This window comes from Hemitrygon akajei, chromosome 14 (genome assembly GCF_048418815.1).
Source record: "Hemitrygon akajei chromosome 14, sHemAka1.3, whole genome shotgun sequence".
NCBI lineage: Eukaryota > Metazoa > Chordata > Chondrichthyes > Myliobatiformes > Dasyatidae > Hemitrygon > Hemitrygon akajei.
The window spans coordinates 23401770-23422312 of record NC_133137.1 but is presented as its reverse complement, the minus strand read 5'-3'; the positions used below and the strand labels follow the sequence as shown (position 1 = coordinate 23422312).

Here is a 20543-nt window from a genome sequence, read left to right as displayed (position 1 = left end):
GGCTCTCCTGTGATAACCATTTCCTAGTAAGAGTCTTTTTACCAGCCACCAGCAGTATATTCGTTAAATATTTATCCCTTTTCAACCATTCTTGAGGTATATATCCAAAATATATGGTCTTACTCTCCAAGGGTATTTCACATTTAAAGATGTCTTGTAAGATTGTATGTATCCCACTCCAAGAGTCTTTGATAATGGGGCATTCCCAGAAAATATGATAATGGTTTGCATTTTGATTTCCACAATTTCTCCAGCAAACAGGGAGGTTACTATCATAATGGGATTTCTGAGAGGGTGTAATAAAATATCTCATCAAATTTTTCCATCCAAACTCCCTCCATTTCTGTGAACTGGTACACTTCCATTGATACCTCCATATTGTTGTCCATTCTTCCTCAGATATAATTATCCCTCCTTCCTTCTCCCATTTTGTTTTAATGTATGAAGTTGAATGTGTTTTAAGATTTGACAAACCCTTATACACGCCTGAAATGATTCTACTACCGTTACCTGAATTATATGCTTTTCTAAATAGCTCTATCAAACATGTTCTTGCCTTGGATACATTTTTAACTATCCTATTAATATATTGTCACATCTGTAAATACTGATAAAAGCCTTGTTTTTCTAATAAGTGTTAAAACTCTTGAGAGTTTCAATAAAGACTGTTCAGTTCATTCAAAGCTCCAGTCACATTACAGATCAAGGTAAGTGTGTAGAAAGAAGCAAAGGAGAATAAATCCAAATTGGGTAATCAAAATATAGAAAATCCTGATTGGGTTTGTGAAGCAATTCCTGAATCAAAAATTATGCAAAAAATATTCAAAGATTTAAAATGAAACTTTCTGCAAATGGTTCCACTAACTAAGCTGAAAAATATCTACGAGGCTGAAATGTAAAACCATATAACCAAATATCCTTGTTGTACCTATTTCCTTGCAGGCCCATTGCACCACAGGCATTTAGAGCAGCTCTTATCTCTGCTTGTCCTTGGCTATCTTCTCTATTGTGCCCCAGAATGTAGGTCAGGGTCCTTGGTCACACACAGATATAGAAAGATTCTTCATTGCTGTTTTCCTTAAAAAAAAAATTATTTTTGACCAATGTGTTGTTAGTCCCAAGCTGAACCCTCAAACCTAGAGGACCAGTGGACCACTCTTCTGGCCTCAACCCTTTGGCCTGTTTGGCGTGGGTGACCCTACCAAGAGCCAAAGCATAAAGCCCAGACTCTAACCAGCATAGGTCTTTGGGTCATTGAGGCATGAAAGCCTCAAAACCTGCGACAAGGTTGTGGTCCTCTTAGAAGTGTATATTTACAAGTGACATTCCTATTAATATAAATACGTCTGTAAAATATTGATTCATGATGTATTAGTAGAGTTTAATATACTTAGATCTCTGTACGTGTCCTTGCATGTAGTATTCGTTCCACTGATATTTCACATTGAAATTTCGTTTTCAGCTGGAAAACAAGACAGAGGAAAAGGAGCTAGAAGAAGATGAAATGTATGCAATGGACTCAGAAAACTACATGGAGGTCAGAGGACACTGTGTTTGATACTTGATCTTTAAAATGTTCATGATTTTATTTACTCCTGACTTGCATTATGGTCTTTATAGAAACTGGCTGCATTGGGTGCCAGTTTAGCTCGCATGGTGTCTTCAAACGAAGAGGATGATGTGCCAGATGAATTCCCAGTGGAAGTGGTAAGATTTCATTTTCTTGTTCCCTGTTATAAATCTGTGCTTTTCTAGTTTTTGTTGCTTCAATTTTCATTTGCTTCTGTCACTTTGACTACTGCCTTTTCATATGAACAAAAGTAGGCAGCTTGTTTCGAGCAGAACTACCCAATGGATGACCAGGAAAACGTTCATCAGTTCGATAGTCACGGACTCCTTTGTGTAAAAACAGACAGTACTTTGCATCAGTGAGGCTAATTTTCACACTTGTGTAGGTCATTTAAAATATAGACTATATCACTTGCACAGGAGATTCTCCACATGCTTGAAATCCAGAACAACACACACACATACAAAATGCTGGAGAAACTCAGCAAGGTTTGATGAAATGAATGAACAGTGGACATTTTGGGCTGAGACCCTTCGTCTGGTCTGGAAAGGAAGGGAGTAGATGACTGAATGAGGAGGAAGGGGAAGGAGTACAAGCCAGAAGGTGATAGGTGAAACCAGGCGGGGGGGAAGGGGGTGAAGAAAGAAGCTGGGAGGTGATAGGTGGAAACGGTAAAGGGTGGAAGAAGACAGAATCCAGTGTAGAGGAGAGTGGACCATGGGAGAAAGGGAAGTGGGGGAGGTGATGGGCAGGTGAGAAGAGAAATGGTAAGAGGGGGAGCCAGAGTGGGGAACCAGAATAGTAAAGTGGGAGGGAGGGAAATTATGGGAAGTTGGCACATTGGAGGCTAGTCAGACAGAATGTGAGGTGTTTTACCTCCAACCTGAGAGTGGCCTCTTGGTAGCGGAGGAGGCCATGGACTGACATATGGGAATGAGGATTTAAAAAATGGTTGGTCACCAGGAAATCCTGCTGTTTGGGGATGGAGCAGATAGATTATCACTTGTTTGTATTCCTAACTAAATTATCAGAGTATGTCCTTTGTGACTGAAAGGGCCGAGTACTTCCAGCCAGGAATGTGTATTTAGTTGCAATGAATGAAGGGGTCAATGAAACTGGGTTCTTTTAAGTGTAGAATTAAAGATAACACTGAACTTGGATGCAAAGTACAAAACCTTGTGATGTGTCAGTTTCATCCAGAGTTTGATGTTTGAAATGGCTGGACTTGCACCCTGAATGGTGGGCCGTGTTTGGCGTTGAGGGTTGCAGGTGACATTTGACTGGGGAACAATAAACAGAAAGGAGGTAAAAGACAATTTTTTTTTTAAACATGGTTTTAATTTCCCCAAGGACAAAAACACAGAAGAGTATCCCACAAACAAGTGTGCCTCCTCCAAAAATAGGACTGTTGTTACCGCCATACACAATTTATATTTGTGATTATGTAACATGAATTATTTGTGCAACTACGGAAGTCTTTATTTCAGTACAAAGAGCATACATTACAAAGATTGTATTGAATCGTGTTAATTTACAAAAGGAAAATTAATTTAAACTTCTGTAGTATCTCTTTAATTTGACCTTCCAAAAGATCTGACAGCGAAGTAAATAAAGCAGGATCTCCCAGTGGCCACACATTTTAATTCCATGTCCCATTCCCATTCTGATATGTCAATCCATGGCCTCCTCTACTGTCAAAATGAATCCAAACTCAGGTTGGAGGAACATCACCTTATATACCGGCTGAGTAGCCTCCAACCTGATGGCATGAACATTGACTTCTCTAATTTCCGTTAATGCCCTGCCTCTCCTTCTTACCCCATCCCTGACATATTTAGTTGGGTTTTTTTCTCTCTCTCTGCCCATCACTCTGCCTGTTCTCCATCTCCCTCTGGTGCGTCCCCCCCCGAGGCCTCCCGTCCCATGATCCTTTCCTTTCTCCAGCTCTGTATCACTTTCGCCAATCACCTTTCCAGCTCTTAGCTTCATCCCACCCCCTCCAGTCTCCTATCATTTCGCATTTCCCCCTCCCTCCACTACTTTCAAATCTCTTAGTATCTCTCCTTTTACTTAGTCCTGACGAAGGGTGTCAGCCCAAAACTTTGACAGTGCTTCTCCTTATAGATGCTGCCTGGCCTGCTGTGTTCCACCAGCATTTTGTGTAGGTTGTTTGAAGATGCTTTGCTACCTGGTAACAAAGGGAGATAAATTGATGTGTTCAGAATTAAAAATGTAAGATCCTTACCACTTTGGAGAGCAAGGGATAAAATGTTTCAGGTGAATAACTTTACTGATGAAACCATGACTGTCCCTTTCTCCATTGATGCAGAATGGCTTGCTGGATACTTATGTATTTTCTGTTGTGCTTCAGGTTCTGTTTGCTTTTTGATCATATTCAGTAGGGAAATGGGTTAATGATGGATACCAGAAATTTAAGTGAAAAGCAATGTGTTATTTGGCTGAGGGATACATGGGTATTGAATGGCTTTTCAGTTCTCAAAGGCTAACTGGCTACTAAAAATTCTAATTGTGTATGTGTATCTGGTATAAGCGTATATAGACAGTTTAGGATTCTGTGTATTAGGTGGCTATCAGTAGCAAAGTAAATAAGATATCCTGAAGTAACTTTAATAACTCGTACAGGAAAATGCAGAACTGATTGGAGAGAGGCAAAAGGAGCAGCAACTATTAGAAAAACAGAAAAAGCTGTTTGAGGGCTTGAAGTTTTTCTTGAACCGAGAAGTCCCACGTGAATCACTGGCGTTTGTCATAAGGTACGTATGTACTGGATGCTAACTTGTTTAGTGAGGAAACCTATTTTAATCTCTCACCAGTACCTTTTTCTACCCTGCCACTACTCCCAGCCCTCTGTGGGTACTAATAGTGTTTGCAGCTTCCTGTAGTACAGTTTTTTTTAATGTGTCATGCATCTGGCTGGTACTTCACATTGGAGTTTGCAAGTGAATTGCTGTCTCCTAGGATTCATTTTGACAAACTAATGAACTTTTGGCACAAGCTCAACTTGGATTTCACTGTTTAGAAACACTTACCATAATCGTTGGATAGAGATCGAATGAATGTGCTGATTTTGTATTAAATCGTTCTGCCCCAGCCTGCAATCCTGGTTTGCACCATTTCACTATTAACGTAGTGAACACTCAACCTTTACAAGTTTAACTGTGCCTTCTCATTTTATTTCCTGAAAATTTGACCTGCCCTCACACAGTATTCCCAAGTACATTTCACAGCTGGCAGTGGGTATGGTGGGTGAATTTGTGCGTGCACTTGTTCCTGTTGTCTTGCTCTACCTGCCAGCTAGGGTGGAGAGGCAGGGGGAAATACTGAAGATCCAAAGTTCAAAGATTCATAGTACATTTATTATCAAAGTATGTATGCAGTACACAACCCTGAAATTCTTCTTCCTGCAGACAGCCACAAAACACAGAAACACCATGGAACCCATTCAAAGAAAACATCAACACCAATCACACAAAAAAGAACAAACCCAGCAAACGGCAAAACAAAAAACACCAAACCACAAAGTCCTTGAGACTTCACTACTTAGGTTTACAACTAATTTGTTTTTATTATTAATTTCACTTTTAGGTGTTTTGGAGGCATTGTATCATGGGAGAAGTCACTTTGTATAGGTGCTAGTTATCCTGTTACAGATGAAACCATTACCCACCATATAGTGGACAGGCCAAGCCTTGATAAACAGTTTGTCAACAGGTATGTTTTGATCCGAATTTAATATATAGTATCTATTTGTACACTAAAGCAATACCTTTAGTGGTGTTTATCTGCAGAGGCATGTTAGGGCCCCTGATGGTGTCTGCACAGATTGACAGGGTGGTAAAGAAGGCATTTGGCTTGCTTTGCCATCAGAGAATTCAAGACTCAGGAGGTTGCACTGCAACTTTATAAAACTCTGGCTAGGCCACATCTGGAGTATTGCACACAGTTCTGGTTACCCCCTAAAAAGATGAATGTGGAGTCTTTGGAGAGGGTGCAGAAGAGGTTTGCCAAGATGAAAGGACATATTCTGTAACAAAAAGTTGGACAAACCTGGGTTGTTTCCAGTGGAGCGGTAGAGGCTGAGGGGAGATCTGAGAGAGGATTGTAAGTTTATAAGAGACACAGGTGGAGGATACTGCCAGCATCTTTTTCCCAGGATTGAAATGTCTACTACCAGAGAACACGTATTTAAGATGAGAAGCAGTAAGTTCAGAGGAGATGTGCATGGCAAGTTTTTCTACATGTGCCTAAAATATGCTGGTAGGGTTGTTGGTGAAGTTGGAGACAATAGAGGTGTTAAAGGGGCTGTTGGGCACATGAAATGGAAGGATATGGACTTTGTATAGGTAGAGGGGATTAGATTAGTTGGGTATTTGATTACTAATTCAATTACAACATTGAAGGCTGAAAGCCCTGTTCCTGTACTGTCGTTCTTTATTGTTCCATGTTAGCGTAAATGGTTATTGCCATCGGTAAGATGGAGCTGCGCCACTGGTCCCCACTTTCAGAGCAGACTTATTTAGGCCATCAAAACCTTGCAATGTCAAGGCCGGTTGACAAATCACTCACCTCTCCGCTGTGTTTAAATTGCAGGTACTATATCCAGCCCCAGTGGGTGTACGATTGTGTTAACAGCAAAGCACTTCTTCCCGTAGAAGATTATTTCCTGGGAGTGACTTTACCGCCTCACCTTTCTCCATTTGTGGAAGAGAAGGACGGAGACTACGTTCCACCAGAGAAGCTCAAACTCTTGGCCATGCAGAGAGGAGAGAGCACGTGTAAGCTAGTGCTTTCATTCATTTCCAAATACAAACACCCCATTAAAGGTGCCCAGATATGCCTGCTTAAGATGAAAACTGATTTTTAGTATCCAAGATCTAATGCAAATATCGTGGTGTCGTTAATGAAGCTCATAAGAATTCAAAAATCTGGCACAGATCTTATCGTACAACATACTTCAGGTGAATTTATCTGACAAACGAGAGAGTTATGGTGGTCCATGGTCCAGGTACAAGTTGGTGGGACTAGGAAGAAGACCAGGCCAGCATAGATTATATGGACCAAAGGACGTGTTTCTGTGTTATAGTTCATAATCACTATGACTTTGATTGATATTCACATAGGAAAGGTTTCCAATACCTTTGAAGCCATAGCATTAGAACTGTCCTATTGAGATAACACTCTTCTCTCCCCATGCAACCACGCGGTTTTTCAAAACCACCAGTCGTCATCCCCAGGGCCTTTGTCTTTAATCTTACCATGCAGAAGTTTTCCTTCCTCCCACAGCCATTCCTTAAAAATTCTGTGGCTTTTTGTGTATGAGTGTATGTCTCTTTACAATTTTCTGTGAACTTTCCACTTCACTGACAATTCTGATCCTTGTTGAAGTCTCAGATAACACCCTGAAATTGTAAAGTAGTTCGCTGTCACTCCTCTGCAACTCTGAAACTGTTGATGTGGTCTTGTCTGCCCTGCCACCCCCTTCTCTTGATAGTGAACTCTCTTGTATCTTCTCTGATAATAGCATCTCCTCTAGTCATGGACACCTTCTTTATTTACTCATAGATGAGGGAATAACTTTCATATACACACTGACCACTCTATGAATGCTTTCTTCCTCCTTCTCTCAGCTGCCACCGTTCCGGTCCTTGAATATGCTTTCATACCTTTATTTTTCATTCCATTTTCTTCTTGTCCTCTGGCATATTTGCAATATCCAAGAAATTGTTTCCTGCTCCCTGGCGTAAGCGCTGTATTCATATCACCAGTTTCAGCCTTCCCTTCTTCACAACATTATCTCCATCCGAATGAGAACATGCACCATCTTCCATACAGCACCTTCAGCTTATCACAAAGTCTGTTTGCTTCCATTTCACATTGTTTTCTGCTGAAACTCTCGTTAGTGCCTCTGTCAACTTCAGGTTAATTCTTCCAGAGCTTACTGCAATAGCTTCCTTATTCCCAACCTCAGAAGCTGCTGCTCATCCGTACTTCAGATAAATTTATCCAACTACACACCGAGTGAACTATAGTTTTTGATCTATTGAGGTTCCTAATCAGGGTGCCTGCAATTTAAAGTGCTTAGCCTTACGCTTAAATCTCTTATTGCCCTCCTAAATCTCTGTTGGCATCACTGTACATGATATACTTCTTAAACCACTACCTCCCTCTTCCTTTATCGCTTGTTATTTTGACCTATTGATCAGGCTGCTTAACGTTTTCATTTCTGACTCTGCAACTATTCTAGTTTTGATTATTTATTGAAATACAGCACAGATTTGCCCCTTCCAGCCCTTTAAGCTGCATCGCCCAGCAGCCCCCTATTTAACCCTAGCTTCTATTTAACCCTAACTCACAAGGCAGAGTAAAGTGACTAATTAACCTACTAACTGGTACTTCTTTGGATTGCGGGAGGAAACCTTCACAGTCACCGAGAACAGACGTTGGAGGGAATTGAACCTGGGTCACTGGCACTGTAAAGTGTTGTGCTAGCCACTACACTACCACGCTGACCCTTTGTGAATGTTCTCTGAACCACTTGCGTTTTCTATTTTCTCCATATTCCTTCTGCCCATTTTCTCTAATTAAAAACATTATAATTTAGTGGGAAGCAAAAAGGCTGTTGATGCCGGCCGATGGTGGCGTGGTGTCCACACTGGACTTCGAGGCCGTGGTCCCGGGTTGGAAACTGGCCAGCTTCTCGCACACTTTCCAGCTAAGCTGGGTTGAGCTTCAAGCTAGCAGCTCAGCCTCATTTTTAAAAAAAAAACAGACAAATGCTGAAGATATGATAAAAATGATAAAATTGCCACGTGATGCACCACTAGGCGTGGAGAGGAACTAACTAACTAAAGGGGTTGTGATACTTTTCAAACTCCTGTGATTTGGGATTAATAAGATGAGAGCTCTTTTAAGATGTCTGGTTTTACACAAAGTGATTATAAGAATTAAACCTGAAGTTTCATTCCTGTTGAACAAGCTTAAGCAACGACCCATTTGTGAGCATGCATGGGAGAGGGGATGAAACTACAGCAACAATGTTCAGCTCGGCATTGCAAGCTATTCCGAATGAATGTTAATGTCATGTCGGCATTCTTTGTGTGACACTTACTGCAGATGAAAATGAAACTGAGTCTGAGGGGGAGGAGGCTGAAGACGGTGAGGAAGAATCAGATGAAAAGGATGAAGGAGACGATGATATGGATGAAACAGAAAAGCAAGACGAGGAAAGACTGAAACATATGGAGGCTCAGAAGGTGAAAGGCAATGTGAGTTCCAGGAGAAAAAATGCCCCCTAATAATTGAGCTTGCATCCAATAAGTAGCTTCACACAGCAAAAGCAATTCTTCGTCATCTAAGAAGTGAATGTTCCAAACCTCTCAAATTTTACTGATAATTTTAACCAATTTAACATTAGCTTATGGGGTGTCTTCCTTGGTACTTTTAAGGCTGAACTGGATGTCAAATATTACAAAGTGTTGATTGCCGTTTTGAGTAGAATCAGGTTTGATATCACTGGCATACGTTGTGAAATTTGTTAACTTTACTGCAGCAGTACAATGCAATGCATAATAGTAGAAAAAAACTGAATTACAGTAAGTATATGTGTATTAAATGGTTAAGTTAAAATAAGTAGTACAAAAAAAACCCAGAAATTCAAAACAGATTTGAGGTAGTGTTCACGGATATCATTTAGAACTCAGATGGCGGAGGGGAAGAAGCTGTTCCTGAATCGTTGAGTGTGTGCCTTCAGGCTTCTGCCTCTCCTACCCAATAGTAAAATTGAGAAGAGGGCATGTCCTGAGTGGCGGGGATCCTTAATGATGGACGCCGCCTTCCTAAGGCATCGCTCCTTGAAGATGTCTTGGATACTGCAGAGGCTAGTACCCATGATGGAGCTGACTAATTTTACAACTTTGATCTTGTGCGGTAGCCCCTCTATACCAGATGGTGATGCAGCCAGTCAGAATGCTCCCCTCAGTAGATCTGTAGAAGTTTTCAAGTCTTTTAGGTGACAAACCAAATCTCCTCAAACTCCTAATGGAATATAATGGCTGTCTTACCTTCTTTATAACTGCGTCGATATGTTGCGACCAGGTTAGATCCTCAGAGATATTAACACTCAGAAACTTGAAATTGCTCACTCTCACCACTTCTGAATATAAAACTGTCAGCAAATGGAGTTCAGAAGTTGGTGCACTCGTACCTGCTTCCTAAACAATGCTCTTAAAGTGATTTGTGCAAATGCAAAAGCTTAACAGTGATTTGGAATTTCTGTCAATTGGTTAACTGGTGTTGATGCTGTTTCTGTAGAAACTGAATGTGAAAGTAACCTCAGGGATTATGAAGCTGGAGAACAAAGCACAGGAATTTGAGCGAGAGAAAGCTGAGGAGAAGCGCCTGGCCATTATGATGATGAAGAAAAGGGAGAAATATTTATACAAGAAAATCATGTTTGGAAAGAAGAGAAAAGTTCGCGAGGTTTGTGTACATCTTATTTTGTCTCTGCTGTAAAATCTTCTGCAAGTATAGGTGATGGATTATTTTTAAATGAGTTTCATAGTAACTTTACAAGTTTTCAGAGTTCTCTGAAAAATAGAAGTTGCCTGTTCAGTTTTGAGGCTGAATTGTGGGCAACTGGGGATGATGCCACCAAGAACAAAATTAGAACGGGTAATTAAATCTGTGTTGTACCATGAAATGCAGACGGTGCCTGTTCATTTTGAAGCTGGCTGATTAAATTTCCTACGTTGCACAGCCAGTGGCTTGATTCTTGCTTTCTGTACTTCATTTGGAAAGAAGCTTAAAAACGTCATGTCGAGCAGGCCAATCAAAAGCAACAAATTATTTTTGTTTAAAAGTTCCTCCTGACCATAAATCTAAACTGCAGCTCTTTTGTTTAAAGTCTTTGTACCTGCTACAGAAGGCGTTTTGGTCATTTATACCTTACAAAATAGTGTAACTCCACATATCCATAGAAAATAATTGAAATTGCTTGAATTCTTGAGCAAGAAAGGACCCAACTGGTGGGAATAAAACAGCCTTTCAATTTCACAGTGTTCAACTCGCATTCCATTTCCTCCTTTTCCTCCGCTCCAAAATATGACTTTGATCCAGTAGCTTCTGTGTTGAGGATGGTGCTGCAGTTTTTAAATCATTATTTAATACCAGTATCATTCAACTGATAGACTGAGGTGTAAGATACTGACAATTTCCTCCTTTCTATTGACCCCTTTTTAACCTAAATAGATAGATGTTAGCAGACTTTTAAAAGTTTTCCATCTAACCATCTATGCAGGAGTTTGGTTTTGGTGATGTGCTGTCTGGGTATTAAGATGCATCTGTTTTTAATCTCAACAGACCAGCAAGTTGTCTGCCAAGAGGAAGGCTTACGATGACAAGCTGAAAGCTGAGAAGAAGAGTAAAAAAATTAAATCCCAATAAAATACTGAAAATCGTATGTAGTTCTGTTTGCATTGGACAGAAAAGGATGCCGTGTTTGTATAGTAAAGACTTTACCCGCTGTTCTGAAATGGATTAGATTTCATGTCTCACTAACTAGTTATTTGGAAATAACTCTGTAAAAAGTTATTTAAGGCTTCTATACAGCAATACAATTCCATATTGAAAAGTTATTCTTACAGAGACTGTCTTCAGCTTGTGGAATACTTGTGTAATTATGTTGACTTCGTATTACCATTTTTAGGAATCTAAGCTGAAAATCGTGACATTGTAAATCCATCACAGGCTGAACACTGTCAGTCTGCAAGAAAATGTACTATATTGTTGGCAACTTGTACTTTCATGGAAAAGTGGTGAAATATACAGAAATGGATTTTCATTCCATTCTTTTCTAAATGTTGGTAAAAGGATATCTTCTTTGCCTTAATGAGCACCATTAGTATTTGCAAAAGAAAACGGCAATTTCAGTCAATTGGTAATGCCAGTTGATAAACGGCATAGTTTAAAAATAATTATGTTTTAAAGTATTTTTGAAAGAGTAGTAATTGCCAGGGGTGCTTTCAGTGGAAATAAACTTCCAGGAGTTCTGGCGTTGCTGCTTCAGTGGTATTTGAGCATCACTAAAGAGTGACTGTGTGATTTCTACCGGTGGACGGGGCACAGGTTAATCTGGGTGTTTAAGCTATTGTTGACTCGGTAAAATCTGATTACATTGTGGGGGGGGGGAACAAAGACCAGTGTTTGGCAGACAATGTACACAGATGGGGGTGTAGGAATTCTAATGCATTTAATAAATGCAGCACTGAACTTTTGTTGAAGTATCATTTAAACAACTGATGGAGCAACACACATTCAATGTTGAGCAGAAAGCCCTGGTTGTCATTCTCCAAGCTGAGAAGCATTCATGAAGTATGAGAATGTATCAATCCAGTCAGTTCCATTCCCTTGAAGGATGGTGACCATAAGCTTAATTGGACCTAAGTTGAGGCCGGAGGGTGGGGGGGGGGGGGGGGGGGTCACTAGTGGTGACACTGCGATCAGCAGCAAAACAAGTGGGTATGGGTGAAGGTTTGAGATGGCAATAGACAATAGGTGCAGAAGTAGACCATTCGACCCTTCGAGCCTGCACCGCCATTTTGAGATCATGGCTGATCAATTACTATCAATACCCGGTTCCTGCCTTGTCCCCATATCCCTTGATTCCCCTATCCATAAGATACCTATCTAGCTCCTTCTTGAAAGCATCCAGAGAATTGGCCTCCACTACCTTCCGAGGCAGTGCATTCCAGACCCCCACAACTCTCTGGGAGAAGAAGTTTTTCCTTAACTCTGTCCTAAATGACCTACCCCTTATTCTCAAACCATGCCCTCTGGTACTGGACTCTCCCAGCATCTGGAACATATTTCCTGCCTCTATCTTGTCCAATCCCTTAATAATCTTATATGTTTCAATCAGATCCCCTCTCAATCTCCTTAATTCCAGCGTGTACAAGCCCAGTCTGTCTAACCTCTCTGCGTAAGACAGTCCAGACATCCCAGGAATTAACCTTGTGAATCTACGCTGCACTTCCTCTACAGCCAGGATGTCCTTCCTTAACCCTGGAGACCAAAACTGTACTCAATTCCCTTTGTAATAAAGACCAACATTCCATTAGCCTTCTTCACTGCCTCCTGCACTTGCTCATTCACCTTCAGTGACTGATGAACAAGGACTCCGAAATCTCTTTGTATTTCTCCCTTACCCAACGCTACACCGTTCAGATAATAATCTGCCTTCCTGTTCTTACTCCCAAAGTGGATAACCTCACACTTATTCACATTAAACGCCATCTGCCAAGTATCTGCCCACTCACCCAGCCTATCCAAGTCACCCTGAATTCTAACATCCTCATCATGTCACACTGCCACCCAGCTTAGTATCATCAGCAAATTTGCTGATGTTATTTTCTATGCCTTCATCCAAATCGTTAACGTAAATGGTAAACAGCTGTGGTCCCAATACCGAGCCCTGTGGCACCCCACTAGTCACCACCTGCCATTAAACACCCATTCACCACTACCCTTTGCTTTCTATCTGCATGAGTGTCTGCGTCAAAGGTTGGCCCACAATGGCCCCAGAGCAACAGGGTCCAAAAAGGAACATTACACATTGTCTGATACATCTCTGTTGCAGGTCTCTTCTGGGACCTTCTCTCAGTTGAATATCAGGTTTGATACGATATGCCCTGGAAATAGTTGTTTTCAAGTGTTACTTTGTTTAGGGGTGGGTGTGAATGAGGGATGAATTGATGTTGCATAAATATGCGATTGAATTTCTAGTTAAAACTATTTGTGTACTAAGCTGCAAGATATAAAGGCATTCAATGATTCCTGGCATTACGTGAAGTCTTGCATTATTTATTGAAGTTTCAACTACACTACATCATAAATAATAAATGGTTCAAATTGAAGTGTCTTGCTAATTAGAGTCATAGAAAAATACAGCACAGAAACAGGCCCTTTGGCCCATCTAGTCTGCGCTGAGCCATTTAAACTGCCTCGTCCCATTGACCTGCACTGAGACCTTAGCCCTCCATGCCCCTACCATCCATGTACCTATCCAAACTTCTCTTCAATGTTGAAATTGCGCTCGCATGTACTACTTGTGCTGGCAGCTCGTTCCACACTCTCAACCCTCTGAGTGAAGAAGTTTCCCCTCATTATCCTAATGTCTTCCACAACTTCTGTACACGTTGTAAAAGGTTCTTTCAATTTCCTGTCCCGGGTAATAAAACTATCGGAAAGATGTATTAACAACTTCCTCTACTAACAAATCTTTTAGATCTGCAACAAGAATAATTAGGGCTGGGCGAGATGTACTCAGTTGGCCAGCTATCTTCTGTTGACATTTTTTCAATGCATTGCAGTAAACGGCATGAATGTCTTCCTCCTGTTGCAGTTTCTATCCATTACCATGGGAGCCAACTTAGACTGGCAAATATACCTTTCTCAACTCTAATCCATGAATGAGTGCCGAGGATTAACATGAATTATAAAAACGTTGCTGGTGATGTAAAGTTGAGTTGTCTTATCTGATGCAATAGATTAACTGGTCTAAAGATTTCTCATAAATTCATGCAAGTTTGGGCAGATAAAATTACCGTTGGCACCCATTGACATACAGCCTGCTGATGTACAGGAATGCCACAAGCAGAGTAAAAGTGACCATGAATAGGTGACCTGTTTTAATTGTAACTGGTTATTGCAACCTTTTATGGTTTTACCAGTACTTTAAAGGTTCTAATGCTAAATTATGAAATTATTGTTAAGAAGTCAAAGAACTGTACCTTGACTTAGAACATAGAGAAGTTCAGCACAGGAGCAGGCGATTTGGCCTACAATGTTGTGTCAGATCAGCTTAAGAAGTAAATCAACAACATCCAAACATTAAACCTTCCTACCTACGCAATGTCCATGTCCCAACTTCCTTACATCCACAAGGTTATCCAAACTTCTCTTAAAAGCCTCCTCTACCACCATTCCAGGCATCCATGATTCTGACTAAAAAACTTGCTCCTCACATCCCCTTTGAACCCACCCCATCTCAATTCAATGCATGGCCTCTGCTATGAGACAGTTCTACCCTGGGATAAGGATACTTCCTGTCTATCAATGCCTCTCACATAATCTTATAAACCTGTCTCAGATCTCCCCCCAGCCTCCAACACTCCGGAGAAAACAGCACAAGTTATCCAGCCTCTTGTGATAGCACACGCCCTCTAAAGCAGGCAATCTCTTCTGCACCCTCTCCAAAGCCTCGACATCCTTCCTGCAGTGGGATGACCTGAACTGTATGCAATATACTTCAACTTACTGAATGCAATTCTGTTCTTGACTGTCATTGTTAATTTTATACATTTTAGGAAAAAAAATTACATGATCTATTTTTTTGTTTATGCTAAAATTCATATTCCTAAAATATCATACCTCAATTTGCCTTTGAGACACAAAATCTCGGTGGTAGCTTCCATCATGTCATTAGTTTTTTTTTAAGAAATATGTCCCTTCTTTGCTATTATGAAAATGATATATAAAGTTCCTGCACATGTGATTGGTCAATCATCTTTACCCTGCCTAAAAGATTGAAACTAGTTGTTTCATTATAGTCATCATTATTATAGTTGAAGTGTAAAAATCGCTGGGATTATTAAGCACCGGACATTCAGATTAATGGGTTCTCACATCCAAAAATGAGGAGCAACCTCCTGATGTGTTTATTGTATGTAATGTGATACCTGCCTAGAGGGATTCCAATGATTTAATTCAAGTTCTGTATAAACATAGGCTTCAAAACTCATCTTTTAATATTGTGATAATTCATTTAAACATTTTACAGTAGAATACTGTAGAGCTGAATAACAATGTTACAAATTATTAGATGTGTAACATTCTAGAATGGGAAATAAAAGAAAATTAAAATGTTATCTGCACTGGTTAAGTGCAGCTGTATCAAGACCATTCTTGGGCGAGTTCTCCTGAGTATACTTGGGTTCCCAGATGATCATCAGAAGGACTTTGAAATGTCCACTGGGCTAGGGCCAAATTTGGTGCCTACATCAATGTTGCGTGCTCTTTCTAGCTTTCATTTCATGTTTTAAGATAGTAATTATAACCTACCTACTGGCTTTGTATGCCATTTTAAAAAAGAAGCTTGACGCCACCCACGTTATGCGGATCTGGAGACCCTTGTAGACCAGACCGATTAGGGCAGCATATTGCCTGACTTGAAGGGCATGAGATGATTTTAAGGCAATCGTCGTCACTGTTACTGAGTTTAGTCTAACTCCACCCAACTCCCTATCATTATTAGCTGCCAAAGGATAGGGATTGTGAACTCTGGACTGTTGATCTGGACCTCTGAGTTAATAAATGAAAGTTGCTTACATACATCGTTCAAATTTCCACCTTCCATCTACTGCAGGCAACGGCCTGTCGGGAAAGCAAGTTCATATCATGCCTCAGTAAAAGTAGCCAAGTTGCAAGTGTTCCAACTAACTGTACGTTGAAGTTTATTACCACAAGCTATGACCATGTTCAAAGACAAAGTAAGATTTATTATCAGAGTACATATATGTCACCATATACAACCCTGAGATTCACTTTCTTGTGGGCATACTCAACAAATCTATAGAATAGTAACTATAACAGGATCAATGAAAGATCAACCAGAGTGCAGAAGACAACAAACTGTGTAAAGGCAAATGTAAATAAATAGTAATAAATAATGAGATAAAGAGTCCTTAAAGTGAGATCACTGGTTCTGGGAGCATCACAATGGATAGTTATCCCTTTTTGTTCAAGAGCCTGATCGTTGAGGGGTAGTAACTGTTCCTGAGCCTGGTGGTGCGAGTGCTGAGGCTCTTGTACCTTCTACCTGATTGTGGGGTAAGTCCAACTGGCCAACTGAACTGTCCCTATTTTCAGTAGTTAGCACCATGGCTCCTTTCAAATCTCCTCCAAGTTGCACATTTTACTCATTTGCCATCAGTGACCCAACAGTGCTGCATCAAAATGTTGGACCTCACCAACTTGTAGTTCTGCAGGTGAAACTTAAGACACGGGACAGCAGCAGCTCAGAAAACAGACTCGCCAGCAAGACCTTGAAAACAATCGGGAGAGGTTAAAAAAAGCTTTGTCCCCGCTGTACTCACATTTCAAAGCCACACACACAAAATGCTGGAGGAACTCAGCAGACCAGGCAGCATCTATGGAAAAGAGCCGAAACCCTTCACCAGGACTGGAAAAGAAGGGGAAAGAAGTCAGAATAACAAGGTGGGGCGGGGGGGGGGGGTTGAAGCAGTACAAGGTGGCCAGTGATAGGTGAAACTGAGAGAGAGTGAGGGAGGAGGTACAGAGCTGGGAAGTTGATTGACAGAAGAGATAAGGGCCGGAGAACTACCCACGTTTTGCTACTGAAGTTAAAATGATTTGTGGTTTGTACCAAAACTCTACATATTGTTTGCATATTTATTTATTTCTAACAGGTTGTCAAAAATGAGATACATGTATCATTAAATGTAAGTGGAAGAAAGCTGTTTATACATATTTCTCAGCTCTACTGTCAACTTTTTATTTATATAAAATACATGAAACTTGCGAATATACATCTATTTTCAATGAGAGTGTTTGTTAAATATGACTCAGCCATGTCATGCCCACTTATGTAAATATTTTTGACACAAACATGCTTGAGGACACAAATGTAGGAAATGCAAATAACATTCAGTTACTGACTGGTATATCATTCCTATCTTTTCATTCCACAATTTACTTCCAAAGTGGCAACTCTGTTATCTAAGTCTACAACTTGTGAATTTCAACTTTTGTTTAATCTCATTGGCTTCATCCTTACCATAAATCATCATGGCTTTAGTCTGTCAAGGTCTTTGGTTATGTTTCTTCAACAATGCACCGTCTCTTCTAATGTCATGGTCATCGAATAGTTTCAGAACTCTGTGATTGACGGTCCCAAGCCCGGCTGCGAAAGGAGGAGGGTTGGGCATGGGGCTAGCAACCCCATTCCCTGATCACCCAGAGCTGTAGAAACGCCAACCAAAACTCTAGAGACCTCGTCGTTGGGAGAGGAGGGATTTTTGAAGATGGGCTACACCTGGGGACAATTTAAAAGATTGGCCTAGGACAGAGGACTGTGGCAAGCTGTTATCAGTGGCCTATTCCCTAGCAGGGGTGATGGGCGAAGAAAAAGAGAAATAGTTTCCAGATAGTATCACCACATCAATAGAACTTAGAACAGCTCAAAATGTATCAGATCCTTATGGATCTTTACACTAGCATATAGAATGATTCCTCTTGTGGGAGAATCGCAAACTTGGGGCCCGTGTTGAAAAAATATGGCTCACCGTTCAAGAGGGCAAAACTTTTCTCCCTCAGAAGGGCTCTTCCTCAAAGAGAGGCAGAAGTAAAACTTTGGATATTGTCAGGCAGAAATAGGTGCTAGAGGGGTGGTGAAAGATTTCCCTGTGATGCACCATCAATAACTCTTGGAGACAGGAGGCGAACGATAGGCTTTTATTAGCTGCAAGAGACCACCACACAACATCCTGGAGACTGAGGGAGGAGCAGTGCCTCCAACCGCCTTTATACAGGGGTCTGTGGGAGGAGCCACAGGAGCAGTCAGCGGGGGGGGCGTGTCCAGACAGGTATATGTAGTTCCCCACAACCTGAGAAAAAGCGAATGCAAAGTTATGGTTGCAGTTGGATCAACCATGGTGTTATTAAATGGTAGAGCAGGCTCAAGAAGTTGTGTGGCGTCCTGTTTTCTAAGTTTCCATAGTTTCTTGATCCCTTCACTTATTCAGTGCCCTCACACGCTTGTTTGTTGTTAATTCTTGGTTGAAATTCAGCGAACCTTCAATAAACCACAAGTTAGATTATATTCAGTAACCAGCCATCCCACGCTGACTGCTCCACAGGGCTTAACTTTTATTTTACTTAGACATACAGTCCCTCCCAGCCCACTGTGCTGCGGCACCCAGCAACCAGCTGATTTAACCCTCACCTTATCACATAGGACAATTTACAATGACCAATCACCCTGCTGACCGGTACACCTTTGGAATGTGGGAGAAAATTGGATAAACCCCACACCCACCCACACACACACACAGACACACACACACACACACACACACACACACACACACACACACACACACACACACACACACACACACACACACACACACATTCTTGGGAAGGAACGTACAAATTTGCTTGCAGAGGGTGCCAAAATTGAACTCTGAACTCCGACACCCCAAGCTGTAATAGTGTCGCACTAACCACTACACTACCTTGTCTTGTGTGATCCTTAAACTCCTTGGGCAAAAGGAGTGGGGAGTAAGCTCTTACTTCCATTATTCCCAGCCAATACCTCAATCCTTTTCTCCACATACATTCCTCCAATGAAGCAAGGAGAGTTAGGCAGGAAATACATGACTTTACTGCAAATCCTTTAACATCTGTGAGGACAAAAACACCCAGATGATTTCATTGTCCTAGCAGCACAGGTTTAGTGGCATCAGGAGAAACAAGACAAGATTCAACAAACAGAAGTTTTTTTTTCCAAACACAAGAAAGTCTGCAGATGCAAACACGAGGAAATCTGCAGATGCTGGAAATCCAAAGCAACACGCACAAAATGCTGGAGGAACTCAGCAGGTCAGGCAGCGTCTATGGAAATGAATAAACCGTCAACGTTTCGGGCAAAGGCCCTTCTTCAGGACTGATCAGGAAAGGGGAAGATGCCAAAAGAAAAAGATGAGGGGGAGTTGAAAGAGGCTAGCTGGGAGATGATATATGAAGTTGGCAGGGTGGGGAAAGTCAAGGGCTGGAAAAGGAAGAATCTGATAGTAGTGGAGAGTGAACCATAGCAGAAAGAGAAGGAAGACCAGGGGAGTAATAGGCAGGTGAGAAGAAGTAAAAGGTCAGAGTGGGGAATAGAGGAAGGGGGAGGGGGAGGAAAATTGTTCACCGGAAGGAGAAATCAATACTGATGCCATCAGGTTGGAGGCTACCCAGACAGAATATAAGGTGTTGCTCCTCCAGCCTGAAGGTGGCCTCGTCTTGGCCATGGACCACCACATGAGAATTAGAGTTAAAATGTTTGGCCACCGGGAAGTCCCACCTGTGGTGGACGGTAGGAAGTTTCTTTGTACTCCACATCTAACAGCTTCTTGAACTCTTAAGGTCCAGTTTCACTCTGAGGTCAGGGACTTTCAGAGAGCAATGGAACAGAGGACCAACGGCCTGATTGTAATGAGGCCAGAGGAGCTAGGGAATGCACAGACTAGAAGGTGGTGCTCTACAGTGTTACAAATTGCACACGGTGACAGAGTTAGGGAGCTGTGGGTCATTAGAGGTGTAAAGATTTTAAAATCAAGGTGCCATCGGACCTGGGGCGGGTGTGATTAGCAGGGATTATGCAGATAGGATCTTGTGCATGTTGGGACATGAACCTGTGACTATCAGATTAATTCCCAGGGAGGGATTGTTTTCCCTTTGGGAGCGACTAAGCAGACAGTGATGCAGCTAGCAGAGATGCTCTCTCATGGCTCTGACAGCCTTGCTCAATCCCAAGCTCCACTACTGATTACACAATCCTGTGACGAAGTGAACTTACTTTCACCCGGGTCCAGTTTCCTCCCACACCTCAAAAGAATCGGGTTGTTTCAGCAAGATCGTCTTCCCTCCCTTCTATTCAGCTCAACCTTTCCTCATGTGTCAGTCCCTTACAGGAATCACTATAGTGCAATTTCTCTGCATTGCCTCCTGTGCAGACACACCCATCCTTATATGTAGTCCCAGCTCTATGTAGTTTTTCAGTCTCAATCTCAATACCTCCATCTGCCCATCTTTTAACCATTTTGCTCATCATTCACTGCTTTCTAATAATTTCCAAATCTTCTACTTTACCACTAATCTCTAAGCTTTTTCC

General features: G+C 41.4%; 1 protein-coding gene across 1 annotated transcript in view; it reads left to right on the top strand.

Moving 5' to 3' along the window:
- The window catches only part of pes (pescadillo), a 49989-nt gene extending 36563 nt beyond the window's left edge, over positions 1-13426 (top strand). The window contains exons 8-15 of the mRNA XM_073065686.1: positions 1463-1537; positions 1621-1707; positions 4214-4344; positions 5177-5302; positions 6182-6366; positions 8705-8856; positions 9902-10069; positions 10949-13426. Of these exons, the coding sequence (XP_072921787.1) occupies positions 1463-1537; positions 1621-1707; positions 4214-4344; positions 5177-5302; positions 6182-6366; positions 8705-8856; positions 9902-10069; positions 10949-11032 (1008 nt within the window). The 3' untranslated portion in view covers positions 11033-13426. The remainder of the gene's footprint in view (positions 1-1462; positions 1538-1620; positions 1708-4213; positions 4345-5176; positions 5303-6181; positions 6367-8704; positions 8857-9901; positions 10070-10948) is intronic.
- The last annotated feature ends 7117 nt before the right edge of the window (positions 13427-20543 follow it).